Source organism: Pelophylax lessonae (assembly GCF_965119305.1).
Source record: "Pelophylax lessonae genome assembly, chromosome: 1".
Classification (NCBI taxonomy): domain Eukaryota; kingdom Metazoa; phylum Chordata; class Amphibia; order Anura; family Ranidae; genus Pelophylax; species Pelophylax lessonae.
Window position 1 is genome coordinate 119,008,958 of NC_138768.1, and position 20,810 is coordinate 119,029,767.

A 20,810-nucleotide genomic window follows, 5' to 3' on the forward strand; every position below is an offset into this window, starting at 1 on the left:
GATAGGCAGAACACAAGTGAACTGGATAGGAGGAGTGGCGGGGGCACCATACAGAGGAACCAATCTCCTCCATTTTCCTCCTGCAGCTACAGGAAGAAAAAGGAGGGCAGTGATTTCTCTACATTCTGCCCCTGCCCCCCCTCCTATCCAGGTGTACAGGGGAGCCGCACAGGCCCCCTGGAGCATGGGGCCCGGTTGCAATTGCAACCCCTGCAGTTACGCCCCTGGTGCAGAGATGAATGCCTGGAACACAAGAAATCTGTGTTCTGGGTATTCACCCCTGGGCACATAATGCCTAAATGTTCACTCCGCTGGGTCCACCATCCAGCTACAGCAGCTTTCAGCGCCTCATGGAGTTTGATGGGCTACTGGCAGAGAAGTTGTCCTCCACCCGTGCTTAAAGCTGAACTTATTCCTCCTATCCTTTTCAGCCAAGAAAATCTTAGCCTCTGCATGATCTGCACCTGTGATCAGTTATGACACCAGCCATTTGACAGGTTTGGTTGTGAGCACAAGCAATGTGACAGTTTCATTCCTGGCATGCCGGGAATCGAATTGCTTTTTGAAACCGTTAAATCGATGGGTGTAGTTCCGCTTTAAACGTTGGATCCCCAGTACGAACGGGGGGAGGATTCCTACCACAGCACTCATTGGAAAGCATATTCAAATTGCCATATGCATTAGTATGGGCACACTCTGTCACATCAAACTGTATGTAACCATGGATACCTGAACATTACATGCTATCCTACAGGTGGGAAATACACATTTTTGAGTTGGAAATTTCATGTGAACGCCCCATGAACTCAGAGAAAACCACTTTACACGTATTTGGAGCTCTGAATTTGCAGGGCAGTGGTGGTTGACATTGTTGGTACCACCAAAATGCCACACATAATATTCAGTGAATGGAATGCTACAGAGAGCTGCCAGAGACTGCAGACATGGACAGGAGATGGTCAGAAGTTGGAGAAGTTCCATAGGAGTTGAGGGAGACTAAGGAAATGCATCAAGAGACAGCAACAGACTAGAGACACATTGCAGCAGACTGCTAGAGGTCACTGCTGTTACATTCCCTTTATAAATCCAAAGTGCTGCACATGATCAGTTGTGGCGCCAACATGGGACCGCAGCCATTTCATGGCTTGGCAGTTTGGTTGAGAGTACAAAGACAGAGAGATGGCCTCTCCCAGCGCCCGCCCTATTGCATTCCTCCCTGTAGTGGTCTTTCCCAGCAGCTCCCCCCACCCTCCTCCTGTAGTGGTCTCTCCCACTGGTCCACCTCGCACCCCCCTGCTTAAGTGGTCTCTCTCACTGGTCCACCTCGCACCCCCCTGCTTAAGTGGTCTCTCCCAGCAATCTTCCTTGCACCCCTTACCCATAGTGGTCTCTCCCAGCGGTTCGTCTCAGATATCCCCCTCCCTGTAGTGGTCTCTACTAGGGATATCCCCTCAGCCAGTGGTTTTCCCCAGTAGTTCCCCTCACACCCCCCTTCCTGCTACGCCCCCCCCCCCCCCGCACCTCTTCCCTCCCAGTAATGGCTTCTCCAATGGGTCCCCTGCACCCCCTCTCAACAGTGGTCTCTCCCAGAGTTTCCCTCTTGCAACCCCCTCTCAACAGTGGTCTCTCCCAGAGATTCCCCCTGCACCCCTTCTCCACAGTGGTCTCTCCCAGAGATTCCCCCTGCACCCCCTTCTCCACAGTGGTCTCTCTCAGAGTTTCCAACTTTTACCTCCCTCTCCACAGTGGTCTCTCCCAGAGTTCCCCCCTGCACCCCCTTCTCCACAGTGGTCTCTCCCAGAGTTTCCCCCCTGCACCACAGTGGTCTCTCCCAGAGTCCCCCCCTGCACCCCCTTCTCACAGTGGTCTCTCCCAGAGTTTCCCCCTGCTCCACAGTGGTCTCTCCCAGAGTTTCCAACTTGCACCCCCCTCTCCACAGTGGTCTCTCCCAGAGTTTCCTCCCCCTGCACCCCGTTCTCCACAGTGGTCTCTCCAAGAGTTTCCCTCTTGCAACCCCCTCTCCACAGTGGTCTCTCCCAGAGGTCCATCTTTCACAGTGATCTCTCCCATATCTCCCAGAGGTTCCCCTTGCACCGCCCTCTCCACAGTTGTCTCTCCCAGAGGTCCCCCCTTGCACCCCCTCTCCACAGTGGTCTCTCCCACATGTCCCCCCTTGCAACCCCACTCCACAGTGGTCTCTCCCACATGTCCCCCCTTTCACCCCTCGCACCTTGCCATTAGTAGGCGGCTCCTGGATGTAGATGTTACTCATGTCTATCGGTTCCTTGAAAACAAACTGTCGCGCGCAGCCCGACACTCCGGACTGAACCACTCAGCTGCTACAGGGGTGGAGGCAGACTGATCTACACTATCATACGCGAGGAGTTAGAAGACGTGCCACCAAATTTAAATGAAAACCTGTATAAAGAAGCCGATCACAGTCGGTCACAGCCGCGTGTGCCAACATTAATTGTAATAAAATCATGTGTTAATCGTTGGTATTCTTTTGGTGCGCTCCACGGTGCAACGAGTAAAGGAGCCCGCCGGAAACGGTACACAATGTTTAGTTCCGTTTCGCTGAATTGGAAGTTAGCGAGAATTTTCTGAGGAGAGCGGAGTGAGGTCGGGGTGAACTATGGCGCTGCCAGGTGAGTGGTGACACGGACAGGATGTGCTCTGTCCAGGGGGACACATGTAGTTGTGTGCTCTGTCCAGGGGGGACACATGTAGTTGTGTGCTCTGTCCAGGGGGACACATGTAGTTGTGTGCTCTGTCCAGGGGGACACATGTAGTTGTGTGCTCTGTCCAGCTTGTTCTGTAGGTACAGAGCAGAGGTTCTCGGGGCTTGGCTGAGGTGTGTTCCTGGAGGGTTGGAATATCCACTATTGTAATGTGATGGAAAGTGGGGGGGACCTTCTTTGAAAGTTGACCTTATTTTCTCATTACCCCCCACAATCTCCCTCTGCGTTATGCGGTGTTTCTGCATGCACTTATTGAGATACATTTTGCATTTACATTCCCTTTTGCAGTGTGTTTGATACAGAAAAATGCAGCTTGATGTACAACCCCTCCCCTTTTTTTAAACATTTCTACAGTTAGTTTCCAGGCCTAGGCACATGATGTCCTACATCTCAGGAGGGTAGGAGGATTTTTCTCAGCTAAACACATTCTCCTGCTTTTATGTCTGAGCTAAGGGCAGATGGATTCCAGGAAGTAAATCGGATAGGAAAGTGTATCCTTTTTACTGCCACTTTTTTGTTTTTAACATTTCTTCAGTCAGTTACTGTTTTTCAGGCCTAGGCTCTCAGGAGTCTTCAGAAGGGGGGGGTTCTCAGCTTAACACATCCTTCTGATTTAATGCCTGAGCTAAGGGCAGATGGATTTAGACGTAAATAGGATATGAAAGTATGGTATATCATATTTACTGATTCCCCCCTTTTTTTTTTTTTTTTTTCTCATTTAAACATTTCCTCAGTTGTTTCCTAGCTATAAATGCTGGGGGGAGAGGGGGTTGGGTGCAAGGTGATTTCTCAGTAAAATAAAGCATGTAGACATGGATGAATGGAGGAGTTTGCTTTAAATATTACAAATGAATTAGTGTGTTTTTGGTTTGTGGTTATCAGATGCAGTGTAGTTGTGGTGTAGAAGCAGACTTTCACTCAAAAGGGACACTTCCCACCTTCCAAATCCCCCCCCCCCCCCCCCTCCACTTTTTAAAATAAACTGTTCTTGACCGTCTAGGGCACATATGTCAAACAGAAGACCCACTGGCTAAATCTGGCCTGCCTGGCCAATTCATGTTGCCCTCGCACTGAGGGCTTTTTATTTTTCAGCCAGTATTTGTCCGAACTCCCCACCCAGCACTGTCACTTGTAAACCAAGGTTACAAGGACAGCTTTCCTCTCAGTGGCTTTCACAGCTCCCTGCCTTCAGGGCCAGATTAACGTAGGGGCTATTGGAGCTGCAGCTCCAGGCCCCTACCTTTTATATAGGCCCTGGGTTGGCCATATTCACTGTTACCGCTCTTCTGTCACTTGTAAACACAGAAGTCTGGCTTCTATGCTCGCTTCCCCAGGCAGCTCCCTCAGAACCTCCCCACACAGCACGAAGGCTGGACAAGGAGGGACAGTTGCCGATGCATGGATGTGTTTATGGGCTTCAGAGACAGCATCCCATGTTGAATTAGGCATGCATGGCTGCACCCTTCCTCCTCTGGGTGCATGCCAAGGCACGGCCCTTAAGGCCCTTCAAAATCCTCAGCACCAAGCCCATGATGCTCTTAATCCGGCCCTACCTGCCTTTACAAGTCATTTTGGCTCATTCTCAACCTGAAACCATTAAACAGGTCAGTCCTGTACAAAAGATTTCATATGGATTCAATCTTCACTGTCAGGAATTTGCTGACCAAAGAATGCTTCATGACATCGATCGATCGATTTAACCACTTGCCGACCGCTCACTCGAGCTCTACTGCAGCAAAGTGGTTAGTTCCCGTTACTCCTCCCCTTGTGGGCGGCGCTCGCATGCCGCCGGAGGCTCGCTCCCCCTGTATTCAGTCACAGCGGGAGTTGGGCCAGGGGAGGAGCGGCAGCGATCGCCACTGCTCTTCCCCGATCGTCGGGGAATCGAGTCTGGAGATCCGCCTGCTTGTGTAAACAAAGCGGGCGGATCTCCAAAGTGACAGGCAGGGTCAGATTGCAGGGTTCAGCATAGCTGAACCTGCGATCTGTCCCTATGTCACTCAGTCACCTCCCCCCACACACGTCAGTAAGCACCAGGCATACATTAACCCCTCCCTCTCCAATAAAATTAACCCCTTCCCTTCCAGTGTCATTTTTACAGTAACAGTGCATATTTATAGCACTGATTACTGTAGTAATGTCACTGGTACCCCCAAAAATGTCAGTCAAGGGTCCGATCTGTCCGCCGCAATGTCGCAGTCCCGCAAAAAAAATCGCAGATCGCCGCCATTACTCGTTAAAAAAAAAAAAAAACACCAAAAATGACAGAAATCTTTCCCTTAGTTGGTAAACGCAATAACTTTTGCACAAACCAATCAAAATACGCTTATTGTGATTTTTTTTTTTTTTTACCAAACATAGGTAGTAGAAAACAAATTGGCCAAAAATTTAAAAAAATTTTGATTTTTACATTTTTTTGGGGGGGAATTTCATATAAAAAAATGTGAAAAATATTGTTATTTTTTCAAAATTTACGCTTTTTTTTTTTTTTTTCGTTTATAGCGCAAAAAGTAAAAATCGCACAGGTGATCAAATATCACCAAAAGAAAGCTGTGTTTATGGGAAAAGAAGGACGAAAATTTTGTTTGGGTATGGCGTCGCACGACCGCACAATTGTCAGTTAAAGTTGCACAGTGCCGAATCGCAAAAAGTGGCCTGGACATAAGACAGCAAAATCCTCTGGTGGTAAAGTGGTTAAGGGATGCTTATCTGCATATTCCCATAGCCACTCAGTCCCAAAGGTTCCTAAGGTTGGCTGTGGATATGGGGAAGGAAATCCTCCATCTGCAATTCAGAGCCCTCCCTTTCGGGAGCAGAAAGCCTGGTGCCTCTCTGGGTTTAGGGAGTTTCAGTGATTCCATACCTGGACGACCTCCTCTTCTTTGCTCCTTCCAGGGAAAAATTACAAGAAGATCTGATAAAGGTCCGCAGTCACTTAGAATCCTTGAGTTGGATTGTGAACCTTTTTACAAGTCAAGCTTCACTCCAGCTAAGCGGGTAACGTTTCTGGGCTTCCAGATAAATTCAATGGAACAGAAAATCTTCCTTCCAGAAGAAAAGAAAAACAAAATACAGAGTGTAGTAGCCATGCTACAGACAAATCAGGAGTTATTGGGTTATGTCAGCCCTGGGAACCCTAACTTCAGCTATACCAGCCATTCAGTGGGCAAAACTCCATTTCAGACCACTCCCAATATTTCCTGGTGAAAGTTTGGGATCACAGTCCAAAACCCCTAGAAACAAAAGTAAAAATCCCCACCAAGGTCAAAAGAACCCTCTGGTGGTGGAGAAATCAAGCAGCTTTGTCAAGGGGCTTATTATGGACCTTCCCAGTCAAAGAAAAGAAGACAACAGATGCCAGCATGTGGGGTTGGGGAGCCCAATGGGATCGGAATCTGGCACAAGGTTTTTGATCCCAGGCTTAGGCAATGAAGTCCTGAAACTGGAGAGAGTTAAAAGCAGTTGCTTTGGCTGCCTTCTCTCCGAACCTCCAGGGGTCCCATGTGCAAATGTTATCGGACAATGCCACGGCGGTGGCTTATTTAAACAAACAAGGGGGCACAAGTAGCAGGACCCTTCAGTTGCTGTCAATCGAAATCCTGGAGTGGGAGGAAAGTCAGTTACTTTCCTTATCAGCGTTCCCTATCAAAGGCACGTTAAAACGAGGTGGCTGATTTTTTGAGCAGACAGAAGATTCGGGAAGCAGATTGGAGCCTGAATCCAGAAGTCTTTGCATTAATCACCAGGACATGGGGACGGCCAGAAGTGGACTTGTTTGCGTCAAGAGAAAACTCAAAGCTCCCTCGTTAATTTTCTCTCCACCGAACGATGGTTCCCTGGGGATAGGTGCCTTGGCACATCCTTTGAACTTTCTTCTGGGTTATGCCCCCCCCCCCCCCCTTCAGCTCATTCCGCTGGTGTTGCGGAAAATACAGAAGGAAAGAACGTCAGTGATTCTGATCGCCCTATTTTGGCCGAAGAGAGCTTGGTTCTCAACTATTCTACAGTTGGCAGTCAAACCTTGTTTTCAGCTCCCTCTTCAACAGGATTTGCTGCTTCAGGGCCCAGTATGCCACCTGGAGGTGGCCAGGCTAAACCTCACCGCCTGGTATCTGAGGAGCAGATGTTAAAAAAATAAAGGACTCACAGAACCTCTAGTAACCACTTTTACTTTCTAGTAGGAAGAAAGTTACCAGGGCCATCTATGCTGGAAAACCTACAATACTTGGTGTCATTCAACGAATCGAACTTTGAAAAGTATTGTATCAGTATTGAAGTTCCTGCAGAATGTTGCGGAAAAGGGTTTGGCAGTTAGTACTCTTAGACTCCGTTCACACTATGTCGGGATCCGACTTCAGGGCGACCTGCGAAGTCGCGTGCAGCGCGACTTCGGCATGACTTGCGCGGACTTCATAAAATGAATGTCTATGCAAGTCACTCCAGGTCACCCCGAAGTAGTACAGGACCCTTTTTCTAAGTCGGAGCGAATTGTGTCGCTCCTATTAGAACGGCTCCTGTAGCAGTCAATGGACCTCGACGGTGCACGACTTGTCAGCCTGACCAAGTCGCCTGACCAAGTCACCTGACAAGTCGTGCTAGTGTGAATGGAGACTTAATGTGCAAGTAGCCGCCTTAGGAGTATTTCTGGAGAGTCCAGTTGCCTCAGAAGCTTTGATCGTAAGGTTCTTTAAGGCACTTACTCGTTCCAGACCAGCACCTGCAAAAATTTTCCCCAAGTGGGATTTGTCAGTGGTTCTACAGGCCTTCACAAAGGAGCCTTTTGAACCTTTAGAGTCTATTTCTTTAAAGCGGAGTTCCAGCCTAACACACTCACCTGTCCAACGGTCCAGCGATGCGGCCGCCCGAAGCCTCGCTCTTCTCCCTCTCTGCTCTCCGGCGCCAGCATCACTGGTGTGGGCACCCGTGACAGTTTGCGGGTTCACAGCTGGGTACGCACTGCGCATGCGCGTGCTGCGCTACGCATCGTGATTGGCCGGCAATCTTCTGGGACCTTTGACGTCCCAGAAGATTGCAGGGAAGGAGGGGGAGAAGAGAACTTTCGCTCAGGGCGCCGCGGCGCTCCGAGCGGAAGTGGGAGCGGGTACCTGTCAAAACTGGTTACCCGCTCCCCCAAAAAAATGACATGCCAAATGTGGCATGTCAGGGGGTTAGCACTACCTAAAGTGGAAGTTCCACTTTTGGGTGGAACTCCGCTTTTAGGAATCTTTCCCTCAAGACAGTATTTCTAATTGCAATTGCATCCGCAAGAAGGATCAGTGAACTGCACGCTCTTTCAATTAATGAGCCTTTCTTGTCTATCTACCCTGATAGAATTATTCTCAAAATAGATCCGAGTTTTTTTACCAAAGGTGGCGTCAGTTCAAAACAGGTCGCAAGATATTGTCCTACCGACCTTTTGTCCTAACCCTTCAGAGGCTAAGGAAAGACTGTTTCACAATTTAGATGTGAGAAGAATCCTGTTGCATTACCTAGAGGTAACTAGGGACTTTAGGTCTTCAAACTCTCTCTTTGTTCTTTTTTTCAGGCAACAAGGGCCACCAGGCATCGAAGGGGTAAATTGCCAGGTGGCTTAGGTCAGCTATTTTAGAGGCTTACTCCAAAATGAAATTATCTCCCCCGATGGTGCCACCCCAGACCAAATTTGTAAGGCGGCTACGTGGTCAAGCTATCTAACGTTTGTACACCATTATAGGTTGGACCTTCTGTCAGCAGGGGACCAGGCTTTTGGCAGACAGGTCCTTCAGGCTGTGGTCCCTCCCTTATTAGTAAGTCTCGTTAATCCTCTCAAGGTGCTGTCCTGAAAGACGTTTAGGGAAAATTCAAGTTAGACTTACCGGTAACTTGTTTTCCAAGAGTCTTTCAGGACAGCAGCAGCCCGCCCTGTTGTATTTTTTGCTGTTATTAACCATATTTTGATTGTGTTCCAGCATGGGCCAGAGATGCCCTTCTACAACTGAGGAACTGTGGGGAGAAGCCTCCTTTTAAAGCTTGGTGGAATGGGTGTTTCCTGTTGGTGGGAGGGAGGAGCCATCTCTCAAGGTGCTTGGAAAACAAGTTACCCTTAAGTCTAACTTGAATTTTTTTTTTTTTACCTGGCCCCCTATTCTCTTTTAGGCGAGACTTAGTGTATTACCTCTCAAAATAGGCAGATGTGCATCAAATATTAAAAATGAATCCCCACATATCAGGTTGACAATTATTAAAATTTAAACAAAAGTGCAAACAAAAAGCAGTATCTGTGTGTTTATATATACATTTAGGTCCATACAGTGCCTTGCAAAAGTATTCACCCCCTTGACTTTTTACCTATTTTGTTACATTACAGCCTTAAGTTCAATGTTTTGTTAGTCTGAATTTTATATGATGGATCAGAACACAATAGTGAAATGAGAAAAATATATAAATAAAACTATTTTTTAGAAATAGAGAACAGAATATTGGCATGTGCGTATGTATTCACCCCCTTTGTTATGAAGCCCATAAAAAGCTCTGGTGCAACCAATTACCTTCAGAAGTCACATAATTAATGAAATAATGTCAAAATGGAAAGAACATGGCACAACATCAAACCTGCCAAGAGATGGCCGCCCACCAAAACTCACGGACTGGGCAAAGAGGGCAATAATCAGAGAGGCAGCACAGAGACCTAAGGTAACCCTGGAGGAGCTGCAGAGTTCCACAGCAGAGACTCAAGTATCTGTACATAGAATGACAATAAGCCGTATGCTCCATAGAGTTAGGCTTTATGGCAGAGTGGCCAGAAGAAAGTCATTACTTTCAGCAAAAAACAAAATGGAACATTTTTGAGTTTACGAAAAGGCATGTAGGAGACTCCCAAAACGTATGGCGGAAGGTACTCTGGTCTGATGAGACTAAAATTTAACTTTTCGGCAATCAAAGAAAACGCTATGTCTGGCGCAAGCCCAACAGATCACATCACCCAAAGAACACCATCCCCATAATGAAACGTGGTGGCAGCATCATGCTGTGGGAAGTTTTTCAGCAGCTGGGACTGGGAAACTGGTCCGAGTTGAAGGAAAGATGGATGGTGCTAAATTCAGGGATTTTCTTGAGCAAAACCTGTACCACTCTGTGCATGATTTGAGGCTAGGACAGAGATTCACCTTCCAGCAGGACAATGACCCCAAACACACTGCTAAAGCAACACTTGGTTTAATGGGAAATATGTAAATGTGTTGGAATGGCCTAGTCAAATCCCAGACCTCAATCCAATAGAAAATCTGTGGTCAGACTTAAAGATTGCTGTTCAAAAGCGCAAACCATCCAACTTGAAGTAGCTGGAGCAGTTTTGCAAGGAGGAATGAGCAAAAATCCCAGTGGTAAGATGTGGCAAGCTCATAGAGACTTATCCAAAGCAACTTGGATTGGAAGGAGCTATGATTGCCGCAAAAGGTGGCTCTACAAAGTATTAACTTTAGGGGGGTGAATAGTTATGCACATTGACTTTTTTTGTTATTTTGTCCTATTTGTTTGCTTCACAATAAAAAAAAAAAAACCACCTTCAAAGTTTTGGGCATGTTCTGTAAATTAAATGATGCAAATCCTCAAACAATCCATGTTAATTCCAGGTTGTGAGGCAACAAAACACGAAAAATGCCGGGGGGGGGGGGGTTTAATACTTTTGCAAGGCACTGTATATATTTGGACACAGGCACAATTTTAGTGTTTGTCATTTATTTACTAAAACATATTCAAGCTATAGTTGTATAATAGATATGGGCTGAAAGTGCACACTCTCTCTGCAAGGGTCCTTTCACACGAGCGGTGCGCCCGGTGAACTCCATATTGCTCAGCCAGAACGATCCCCGCTCTCCTCTATGGGGGACAGGCGGTTTGTTTTCATCCGATCCTATCTGGGCCTCCAGACGGATTGAAAATAGGGTTTCCATCCGTCTGGATTTCATTGACCGGACCAGATGGCAACGTGTGTCAGCAGAGATGTCTCCGCTGACATCTCCTACTCCATAGAGGTACATGGAGCATCCGATCAGGTCTGCCTGAAAAACTGACAGGCGGACCCGATCATAAATCCTGTGTATGGGTATGTACATCCAAATCGGAGGAAGGGTTTAGGAATTACAGCTCTTAATAGCCATCTCCCTTTTTTCAAGGAACCAAAAGTAATTAGACTATTGAATCAAAAGCTGTTTCGTGGCCAGGTGTGGGCTATTCCTTCGTTATTTCTTCATGAATAAACCAGGTAAAAGGTCTGGAGTTGATTCTAAAGGCCTGTACACACAAAAAGATAATTGAAAGTAAAATTTTGTCCTACAAATGATCTTCCGATTTTCGGATCGTTAGTATAGTGCTTTTAACAGCCGATTGAGAATTATTGGATGACAAAAATTGAATGTGCAGGCTATACAATTTTTATCATACGTGAACACAACGTCTGATTTACGTTTCATTAGTACATTTTTCGTCCAAAAAAAAAAATCGTAAAAGCGAAACGAAAGAATACATACAAAACAATTCAACACATTATATCACTTCTGAAGTTGACTTCTGTCGTATGAGAATTTTCGTATGTTGGGTAACCTCTTCACTTTCCATATGAGACTCGCATGAAATAAAAAATGGACGAAAATTAGTCCGATAATCTGATCGTGTGTACGAGGCTTTAGTGTGGTATTTGCATTTGGAATCTCTCGCTGTGAAGCTACATCATGCATTCAAAGGAGCTGTCCATGCAAGTGAAACAAGTCATTGTAAAGCTTCAAAGACAAAAAAAAAAAATCCATCAGAGAGATAGCAGCAACATTAGGAGTAGCCAAATCAACAGTTTGGTACATTCTGAGGAAAGAAGACCGCACTGGTGAGCTCAGCAACATAAAAAGGCCTAGATGTCCAGGGAAGACAACAGTGATGAATGATTGCAGGATCCCCTCTATGGTAAAGAAAAACCCATTCACAACATCCAGACAAGTGAAGGACACTCCAGGAGGTGGGTGTATCATTGTCAATGTCTACAATCAAGAGAAGACTTCACAAGAGCAAATACAGAGGGTTCATCACAAGCTGCAAACCATTCATAAGCCTGAAGAATCGAAAAGCAAGATTAGACTTTGCCAAAAAAAAAAAGACAGACCAGTTCTGGAAAATAATTATTTGGACAGATAAAACTAAGATTAATCTGTACCAGAATGATGAGAAGAAAAAGTGTTGAAGGCTTGGAACAGCTCATGATCCTAAGCACACAATGTCATCTGTAAAACATGGTGGAGGCAGTGTGATCGCATGGGCATGCAAAGCTTCCAGTTGCACTGGGTGATTGGTGTTTATTGTTTGTGACAAGAAAGAAGCAGCCGGATGAATTCTGAGGTGTTTAGAGATATACTGTTAGCCCAGATTCAGCCAAATGCAGAAAAGTTGAAAAGCACTTCAAAGTACAGATGGACAATGATCCAAAACACTCTGCAAAAGCAACCCAGGAGCTTTTGAAGGAAAAACATGCAATGGTGGAGTCAATCACCTAAACTCAACCCAATTGAGCATGCATTTCACTTGCTGAAGGCAAAATTAAAGGCAGAAAGACCCACAAACAAAGAACAACTGAAGACCGCTGCAGTTAGCCCTGCAAAGCATCAGAAAGGAGGAAACCCAGTCTTTGGTAATATCCATGGGTTCCAGACTTCAGGCAGTCATTGCCAGTAAAAGATTCTCAACAAAATATAAAAAATTAACATTTTATTTAGGATTATATTCATTTGTCCAATTACATTTGAGCCCCTGAAAATGGGAGGACTGTGTGTATAAAATGCACAGTGCCTAAAATTTGTACTTGATATTTATGTTCAACCCCTTAAATTTAAAGCTGAACGTTTGCACTTCAAATTCATTTTGATTGTTTTGTTTTTATTTTATTCTGGGGGCATACAGAGCCAAAAGTATGAAAATTGTGCCTGTGTCCAAATATCAATGGACCTAACTGTATCTATACATACACACTATATTGTCAAAAGTATTTGGATGCCTACCTTTACACTAGAGCTGCACAATTATAAAATTGCGATCTCAATTAATAACCCCTCCCCCGTTCTTAAAATGGCATTTCCTTGATTCATACAGAGCAAAACCGTTCTCCCACAAGAAAAAAAAAAAAAGAAGAGCCTCCAAAAAATTAATCAACGTTACTGGGACATAATTATAAACAAAGTATCCTTTTGTTCTTTATAGATCAAAGGAATGAACTTCTGTCTGTAAATGAGGGCAGTTTAACCACTTAGACTAAGCCTTTTTCTGACACTTGTTGCTTGCAAGTTAAAATCACAATTTTTTATGCTAGAAAATTACTTAGAAGCCTCAAACGTTATATTTAAAAATATACAGTATCTCACAAAAGTGAGCACACCCCTGACATTTTTGTAAATATTTTATTATATCTTTTTATGTGACAACAATGGAGAAATTACACTTTTGCTACAATGTAAGGTAGTGAGTGTACAACTTGTATAACAGTGTAAATTTGTTGTCCCCTCAAATAACTCAACGCAGCCGTTAATATCTAAACCGCTGGCAACAAAAGTGAGTACACCCCTAAGTGAAATGTTCAAATTGGGCCCAAAATGGCAATATTTTATGTGGTCACCATTATTTTCCAGCCTTGCCTTCACCATCTTGGTCATGGAGTTCCCCAGAGCTTCACAGGTTGCCACTGGAGTCCTCTTCCACTCCTCAATGACGACATCACGGAGCTGGTTGATGTTAGAGACCTTGCGCTCCTCCACCCTCCATTTTAGGATGCCCCACAGATGCTCAATAGGGTTTAGGTCTGGAGACGTGCTTGGCCAGTCCATCACCTTTACTCCCAGCTTCTTTAACAAGGCAGTGTTTGTCTTGGAAGTGTGTTTGGGGTCATTATCTTGGAATACTGCCTTGCGACCCAGTTTCTGAAGGGAGGGGATCATGCTGTGTTTCAGTATGTCACAGTACATGTAGGCATTCATGGTTCCCTCAATGAACTGTAGCTCCCCAGTGCTGGCAGTACTCATGCAGCCCCAGACCATGACACTCCCACCACCATGCTTGACTGTAGGTAAGACACACTTGTCATTGTACTTCTCACCTGATTTCCGCCACACACACTTGACACCATCTGAACCAAATAAGTTTATCTTGGTCTCATCAGACCACAGGACATGGTTCCAGTAATCCATGCCCTTAGTCTGCTTGTTTTCAGCAAACTGTTTGTGGGCTTTCTTGTGCATCATCTTTAGAAGAGGCTTCCTTCTGAGATGACAGCCATGCAGACCAATTTGATGCGGCGTATGGTCTGAGCACTGACAGGCTGACCCCCCCCCCCCACACACACACACACACACTCCTTCAACCTCTGCAGCAATGCTGGCAGAACTCATACGTCTATTTCCCAAAGACGACCACTGGATACGAAGCTGAGCATGTTCACTCAACTTGTTTGGTCAACCATGGTGAGGCCTGTACTGAGTGGAACCTGTCCTGTTAAGCCACTCTCATCTTCCGGATCCCTACACAGAAATCATTCTATACTCAGATCTTTCTCAAACGACTGTTCTTGCCCGCAAAAATCTTGACTCGATTACTAAGGTCCTACAAAACCACAGTATAATCTACAAGTGGGGGTTCCCCACAAAAATACTCAGATTATGAAGGAACCTCTTATTCTATCACCAACTTGGAACAAGGGCTGAAAATCCTACGATCATCGGGCCTTCTTCCCAACAATGACAACAACTTAATGGATAAAACCATACCTGGAAAAATCCCTCACGATTGGCAAAGAACCCAAAGGTGAACTTGATACCAAACTTAAGGAAAGTGTTCTCTGTTGTCACTCCTGTTATTTTAGCACTATGGAGTCTCAAGCTCATTTACTACTAAGTATACATGGATGCTGAACCTCAGGGAATCCAGGATCTTAAGTCTTTGTGTTTTTCTTTAACATTAACCCCCAATAAATAGTACAAGTTACTGTTCACTGGAGTTGCACTACAACTCCTTTTTTTTTTTTTTCTCATCTTATGGTTCAGTTAAAGTGGAGTTCCACCCAAATTTTGAACTTTACTGATTTCAGCACTGCTATGTCTTGTTAAAATGAATTGGGCTATGTTTTTTTTTTTTTTTTTTTTTTTTTTCCTGTTCCGTTACCTTATTTTAGCACATTGTTGGTTTTTCTTCCTCCTTCTGCGGCCACGGCACCGTACGTCACTTCCGGCTTTGGATTGCGTCCTGGGAGATGTGTGTCATCAATCCCAGGAGGCAATGGGCATCCCCGGCTGATCCTCACATGCTATCATCGCCAGATTGCCAGGTGCATTCTGGGTAGCCAGCTTGCACGGCCCACACTGTAGATGGCCTCGCTCTGCAAGCATTTTTAAAAGTAAGAAATTATAATCGAATACTGAACTAGATGTAAAATCAGAGAATAGTGGTAATGTACATGGCGATGTATTAGTATTAAAGGGGTATTTTTTTTTTTTTTTTTTTTTAAAGTATTTTCAGCCCGAACACCGCTTTTAAATTGTTTACCTTTTTCTTTCTTATACTGCACACATGGAACAATGTCTCCACCTACTGGATGATGAAAATAACTACACTGAACTTCTGCTTCATCCTTGTAATTGTGCCTTTTTATGCACCTCTAATCTTTTTTCCAAGCACTCCTTTCTACATTTACAATGAATCCTAAGCTCATTTCATTGAACGTTAAATTCCTCAATAGCCCATATAAAAGAAGAGCTCTATGGATGGATATTATTATGACGTTTTTGGCAGTGACATCATCCAAGAATCCCATTTTGCAATGGACAAATCGCCCAAATCCAACCATCATAAATTCCCACACATTCATATCCAATAACTAAAAGGAAAAATTGAGTAATCACAAGGACACTGTTTCCTTCCAATTAATGGATCCTAAAACTGTCACACAAGGAAGATATATAATCTTGGTAGCCTCTATAGACAGCTCAATATACACAATTGTCAATTTTTATGCCCCCAAAAAAAACCCTCATTAGTTTATCCAAAAAAGCACAGAAATTACAATAAGGTGGACTCAATATTTGCAGTGACTTCAATGACCTGATGGATCCCAATATGGACGCCTCCAAAAGGAGTACTAAAACCAGAACTGGTTTACGCTCTATCTTCTCTACAGAAAACCTGTATGATCCATGGTGGTGTTTACACACTACAGAAAGAGACTATACTCTTTCTCTCAAGTGCATTGAACATATTCCAGAATAATTTTTTTCACCACAGACAGACTTCTCCTGCCAAAGATCATGGATGCCCGCATCCACAACATTACTTTGGTCAGACTATGCTCCAATCACACTGGAAATCAATAGAGGCCACCCATGCACTAGCACTCTTTGGAGAAACCACACCTTTATTCTTTCCCAGGAGAATTGTCTGTCTGTGATGGGAAATAGTCTTAAATTTATATGCCTTAAACGATAATTCTGTAATCGGTTCTATGCTCTAGTGTACTCACAAAGCATATACTAAGCTCTAACGAGCAGGGCCCTCTAAATCCTCCTGTATTGAATTGTATTCCCTCATATTGTAAAGGGCTGCGCAAACTGTCGGTGCTATATAAATCCTGTATAATAATAATAAATACTATAGGGCTTCTTATACAAATGGCCGCTGGGGGAAAAAAAATAAAATTGAACGCTATTAATAATATGCTAAAAGATATATCTAAATTAGAAGTAATACATAAAGAGAAACCTTATGATACTAACCTAGTTCTTTAACTTTAATAAATTTAAGGGTCTGCACTTATAGCAGATCACGACAATGACCTTAAGAGGTTGAACTTGAAGTAATACTCCCAGGGTAACAAAGCTGGTAAGGTTGGCCTCTCAATTATGCCAACGTCAAAACAAAAATAAAATCCAAAAACTGGCCCATCGTGCTACTGGGAAGGTAGTAATTAATTCCCAAGAAATTGTGGATGCCTTCTCTGAATATTATGAATCACAATACAATCTAAAAGATGATAGTAACACCCCACAACCCTCCCACTAATAATATAGCATAATTTCTAGAAAAAGTGAAATTGCCAAAAATGTACCCTATCCCCTTTAGAACAACTAAATAATCCAATATCATTAGACAAGATTGTAAAAGTTATTAAAGAATAGAATTACAGAAAAATTAATCCCCAGGAAATGATGGGCTATCATTATAAAGCCTTTGCTGAGATACTAGCTCCTCACTTAAGGAATATGTTTAACCAAGTAGCAAATTCTAAATTTTTCCCCAAAGAATTACTAAAGTCATAAAAGTCACTAAACCAAAACTAGGCAAATATCTTTACTAAACTCTGACCTAAAAATGTATGCAAAAATATTGGCCAACAAATTAGTAAATATATCTTCTTCTCTGATTGGTCCGGAGGTATGGTTTGTAAAGGGGAGGCAAGCTTCTGACAGCACCAGATGGGTGCTGAATTTAATCAACCAAATACATACCGATTAAACACCCTCCTTACTCCTGGCACTAGACGCAGAGAAAGTGTTCGATAGTGTATTGGCAATATATTCTCAATGCATTTTAACAAAGTTAGGCTTTATTCCTTCGGCTATAATGGCACTGCACGCAACCAACGGCAACAGTTTTTACATCCGGTATTATAGCTATAAGTTTCACCTTAACAAACGGTACCAGACAAGGTCGCCCACTTTCCCCGATTTTAATCTTTTTAACGATAGAACTACTAGCAGAATACATTCGAACATCCCCCAATATCAAAGGTATAACAATAGGTCATTATGAACACAAATTGGGATTATTTGCCAATGATATAATTATCACATTAATCAATCCTAATTCTTCCTTACAAGCTGTCCAGGGACTTTTAGATACATTTGGAGAAGTATCGTACTACAAAATTAACCAAAATAAAAGCTTTGTTCTCTCTATGAACCTCCTTCCAGATCTCGTCGGTAAATTACACATGAATTATGCATATACAGTAACTGGGATGGACCCTTGATAACTTAAGATTTATGAGGCCAATTTCCCCACTCTTTTTAGACCAAGTCAACAAAGACTTGACTTCCAAAACGTACAAAAAACCCAACTATCTTGGGTTGGTAAAATAGCGTCATTTTAAAATGCAAACATTACCAAAAATGATGTACTTTATTTTTTTTAATGTTTACCTATTCCATCCAATTCCTGCTAGTTTTTTTACGCTACTGAATACAAAACTTTCAAAAGTAATTTGGAATGATAAAAAAACCTAAGGTAGCATTCCCAATTTTATATAAAACATGTGTCTGCACTGCTCTTAAAATTAAAAATATTTTTAGTGTGCCATGTGATAATAATAAAAGTGCATAAATGATATGTAAACATTGATACTTCTAAACCATATAGCATTGCACAAATAAAATTCAAATAAATCTCCAGCACAATTATGTAAATTAAATATAGTCTATAATCAGCAGTCTTTTATAGAAAAAAAGTGCTCAGTGCAAGAAAAGTGCTTCTTATATTCTTCAGTGACTTCTTAAAAAGTGCTCTGTGCTCAGATCCTTCCACTCAGTGCTCCCCTCTCAGTTCCCCACTCACCAGATATAGGAGGGGGAAACGCCTTTTAAAAACCTTTAGAGATGGTGGATGTTATTGCACACTTCAATTGCAGTTGAAATATCTATGTGGCTGAGGATTATCAAGATGGTCTCCCAATCGATTCACCCCAGAAGCATAAAAGAAGATATCTCTATAGTGAAGTACCGTAAAGCAATTTTTATTCTCATAAATGACAAAGACTTACAAAACCAAAGTAATAAGAACGCCAATACTCCTTCCTGGTGGTGGACGCTGCTTCCGCTTCCTGCGTTCCAACCACCGGATGTGACGTCATGACGTGCAGGAAATTCTGGTTCTCCTCCCCAGAAGACAAACTATGGTTAAGCTTTGAAAGAGAGGCTACCAAAGGTTACAATCTCTGTCTTAATAATTGTTAGTATTACTCTTCATAAAACTATTATACTCAATCTCTTAAGTATCCGATCTACAATAACAGTGTGGAAATACATCTTATTGAAAACTAAACATTTGACTAATATTACTAAAGTTTCAAGTCCAATAGAAGTAAATAACTATTGTAAAATCGGCCTATTGGCGGGCAAATGGTTTAAACAGGACCATCATTTATTTCAAAACCTATCCCCACAATATAAAACAGTCTTAAGTAAGATTAACAAATACACCCGATTAAAAGATTTTGATCCCAGTAACCACGTAGAAATCTCCTTTAACCAATCTGGCACTTCTTCTCTTTTACTAAGAATAATGAAGAAAAAAGGAAAGGTATTTCTTTCTTCTACCATCTATTAGTATCCTAGTCATATGATACCAAAAATTCCCATATGATTAAATGGGGAAAAAGATCTAACTCAAATCTCTTGGGCAAGATGGAAGAAATTTTTTTTCAATAATCAGTAAATCTTCTTTGTGAATCGAACACTGAGACAATTCTCTTAAAAGAATAAATAACTGGTACCTGACTCCTTTAGAAATGATCAAAAATATCCTTCCTTTTGCCCCCGTAGGTTTGAGATGCAACGAACAGATTGGAAAACTTACATATTCTTTTGGAGCTCTAAATGCTTGCAAAGTTTTTGGAATTCTGTTTTTTCCTTTTTAGCAAATCTAACAGGGAATCTATCCAAGCTCACGCCTACCACAGCGTTTACTAGGAATTGATCTTGAGATCTATCGTACAATTATATATATATATAATTTTTTTTTTTTTTTGGGGGGGAGGGGGAAACAGTCATTTATTAACAATTTGATGCAGAAATGTACTTCTCACTGAGCTGCTGTTCTGGCATGCTTTTAATGATATCAGAATCACCTGGATCAATAATAGCCAGTGTGCACACTCTGTAGTATTTACCCCAGGCTGTACCCAGTTCAATATTGTTGCCGCTGTAGTGGTGGACTCCAGTTTTTGCCAACATTGCATAGTATTCAATCTCTGATTTCCTCAGAGCTGGGCAGTTGTTAGCGAGAATAACTAGCTTGGCCTTGCCCTCGGGGATTCTTTTCAAAGTCTAATTCAGGACATATTTGCCACTTTTCATTACAAGTTGAAGCCTTGAGTTAATAGACTCCAGGGACATTTTCGTCTTCTTGGCGGCCACCATGTTTGCGGGACTGCCGTTTTCTTGTAACTTTTTATGCTACAGATCGGGGCCATGTTTTTGTAGCCTGGGCGGCCATTTTCTTGTGGTTTCCTATTGAAAATAGCAGTGGCCTTGTTTTTGAAGCCTGATGGGCAGTGATTCAGCGGTGGAAGCCCCTCCTCAGCCTCTAGTGCTGATCCCTGGATTTTTCTCTTCCTGATCGCCGAAAAGTGTGCAGTTAGTTCGGTGCTGTAAGTGCCTGATTGGTGGTGGGGAGTTTTTGTGGGGTTCTCTCCCTCTTTCTCTGCTGTAGCAGCGGTAGTGCCCTGTGCTTGGCCTTGTGGTGCCACCAGCACAGTGTGGTGTCTCTTGTAGTGTGATGTACTTTTTTTTTTTTTGTGTGGGTTCCCCTCTCAATTCATGGAGTCCTTGGAGCATATGTCACCACCTGATTCCCCTCTGAGGCTGCCGGGCCCTCCGGGTCCCAACAACTGACTGCACTGACGGCGGCCCTGGAGTCCTTGGTGTCCAAGGTATATTTGGTTCTGAGAAAACGGGCTAGCAAAAAGCATCCCCCGCCTTCACCTGCTTCATCTGTCTCATCAGATCCTTCTGGGTCTGTGTCCATGCACCCTGCTTGCTCAGATAGTGAGGATGATTCCTCTAGCTGCGCATGAAAAGGCGCTAGTGGATGTGCTGATTGTATCAGTACAGGAAACCTTAAAGATGGAGGATGCGACTAATGCAGCATCGGAAGCACAGGTCACCTTTTGCACCCACAGGTCCTCCAAGGCGGTTAAGGTTTTCTTCTTTCTCACTTTCTTTGACAATATTGTCACAAAACAGTGGGGGGGTGCCTAAAACTCACTTTTGCAATTCCTAAGCGTTTTGCAATGCG

At 43.4% G+C, this 20,810-nt stretch overlaps 2 protein-coding genes and 1 pseudogene across 3 annotated transcripts in view; 1 reads left to right on the forward strand and 2 right to left on the reverse strand.

Moving 5' to 3' along the window:
• CWC27 (CWC27 spliceosome associated cyclophilin) overlaps positions 1 to 2,425 on the reverse strand; it is a 371,659-nt gene extending 369,234 nt beyond the window's left edge. Inside the window, exon 1 of the mRNA XM_082248209.1 lies at positions 2,231 to 2,425. Coding sequence (XP_082104335.1) covers positions 2,231 to 2,272 — 42 coding nt within the window. The 5' untranslated portion in view covers positions 2,273 to 2,425. The remainder of the gene's footprint in view (positions 1 to 2,230) is intronic.
• A 141-nt stretch (positions 2,426 to 2,566) lies between these two features.
• Positions 2,567 to 20,810, forward strand: part of SREK1IP1 (SREK1 interacting protein 1) — a 185,088-nt gene continuing 166,844 nt past the window's right edge. The window contains exon 1 of the mRNA XM_082248201.1: positions 2,567 to 2,648. Coding sequence (XP_082104327.1) covers positions 2,636 to 2,648 — 13 coding nt within the window. The 5' untranslated portion in view covers positions 2,567 to 2,635. The remainder of the gene's footprint in view (positions 2,649 to 20,810) is intronic.
• Positions 19,551 to 19,933, reverse strand: LOC309544463 (large ribosomal subunit protein eL30-like; annotated as a pseudogene). Its single transcript has one exon. The product of its transcript is annotated as a large ribosomal subunit protein eL30-like (transcript).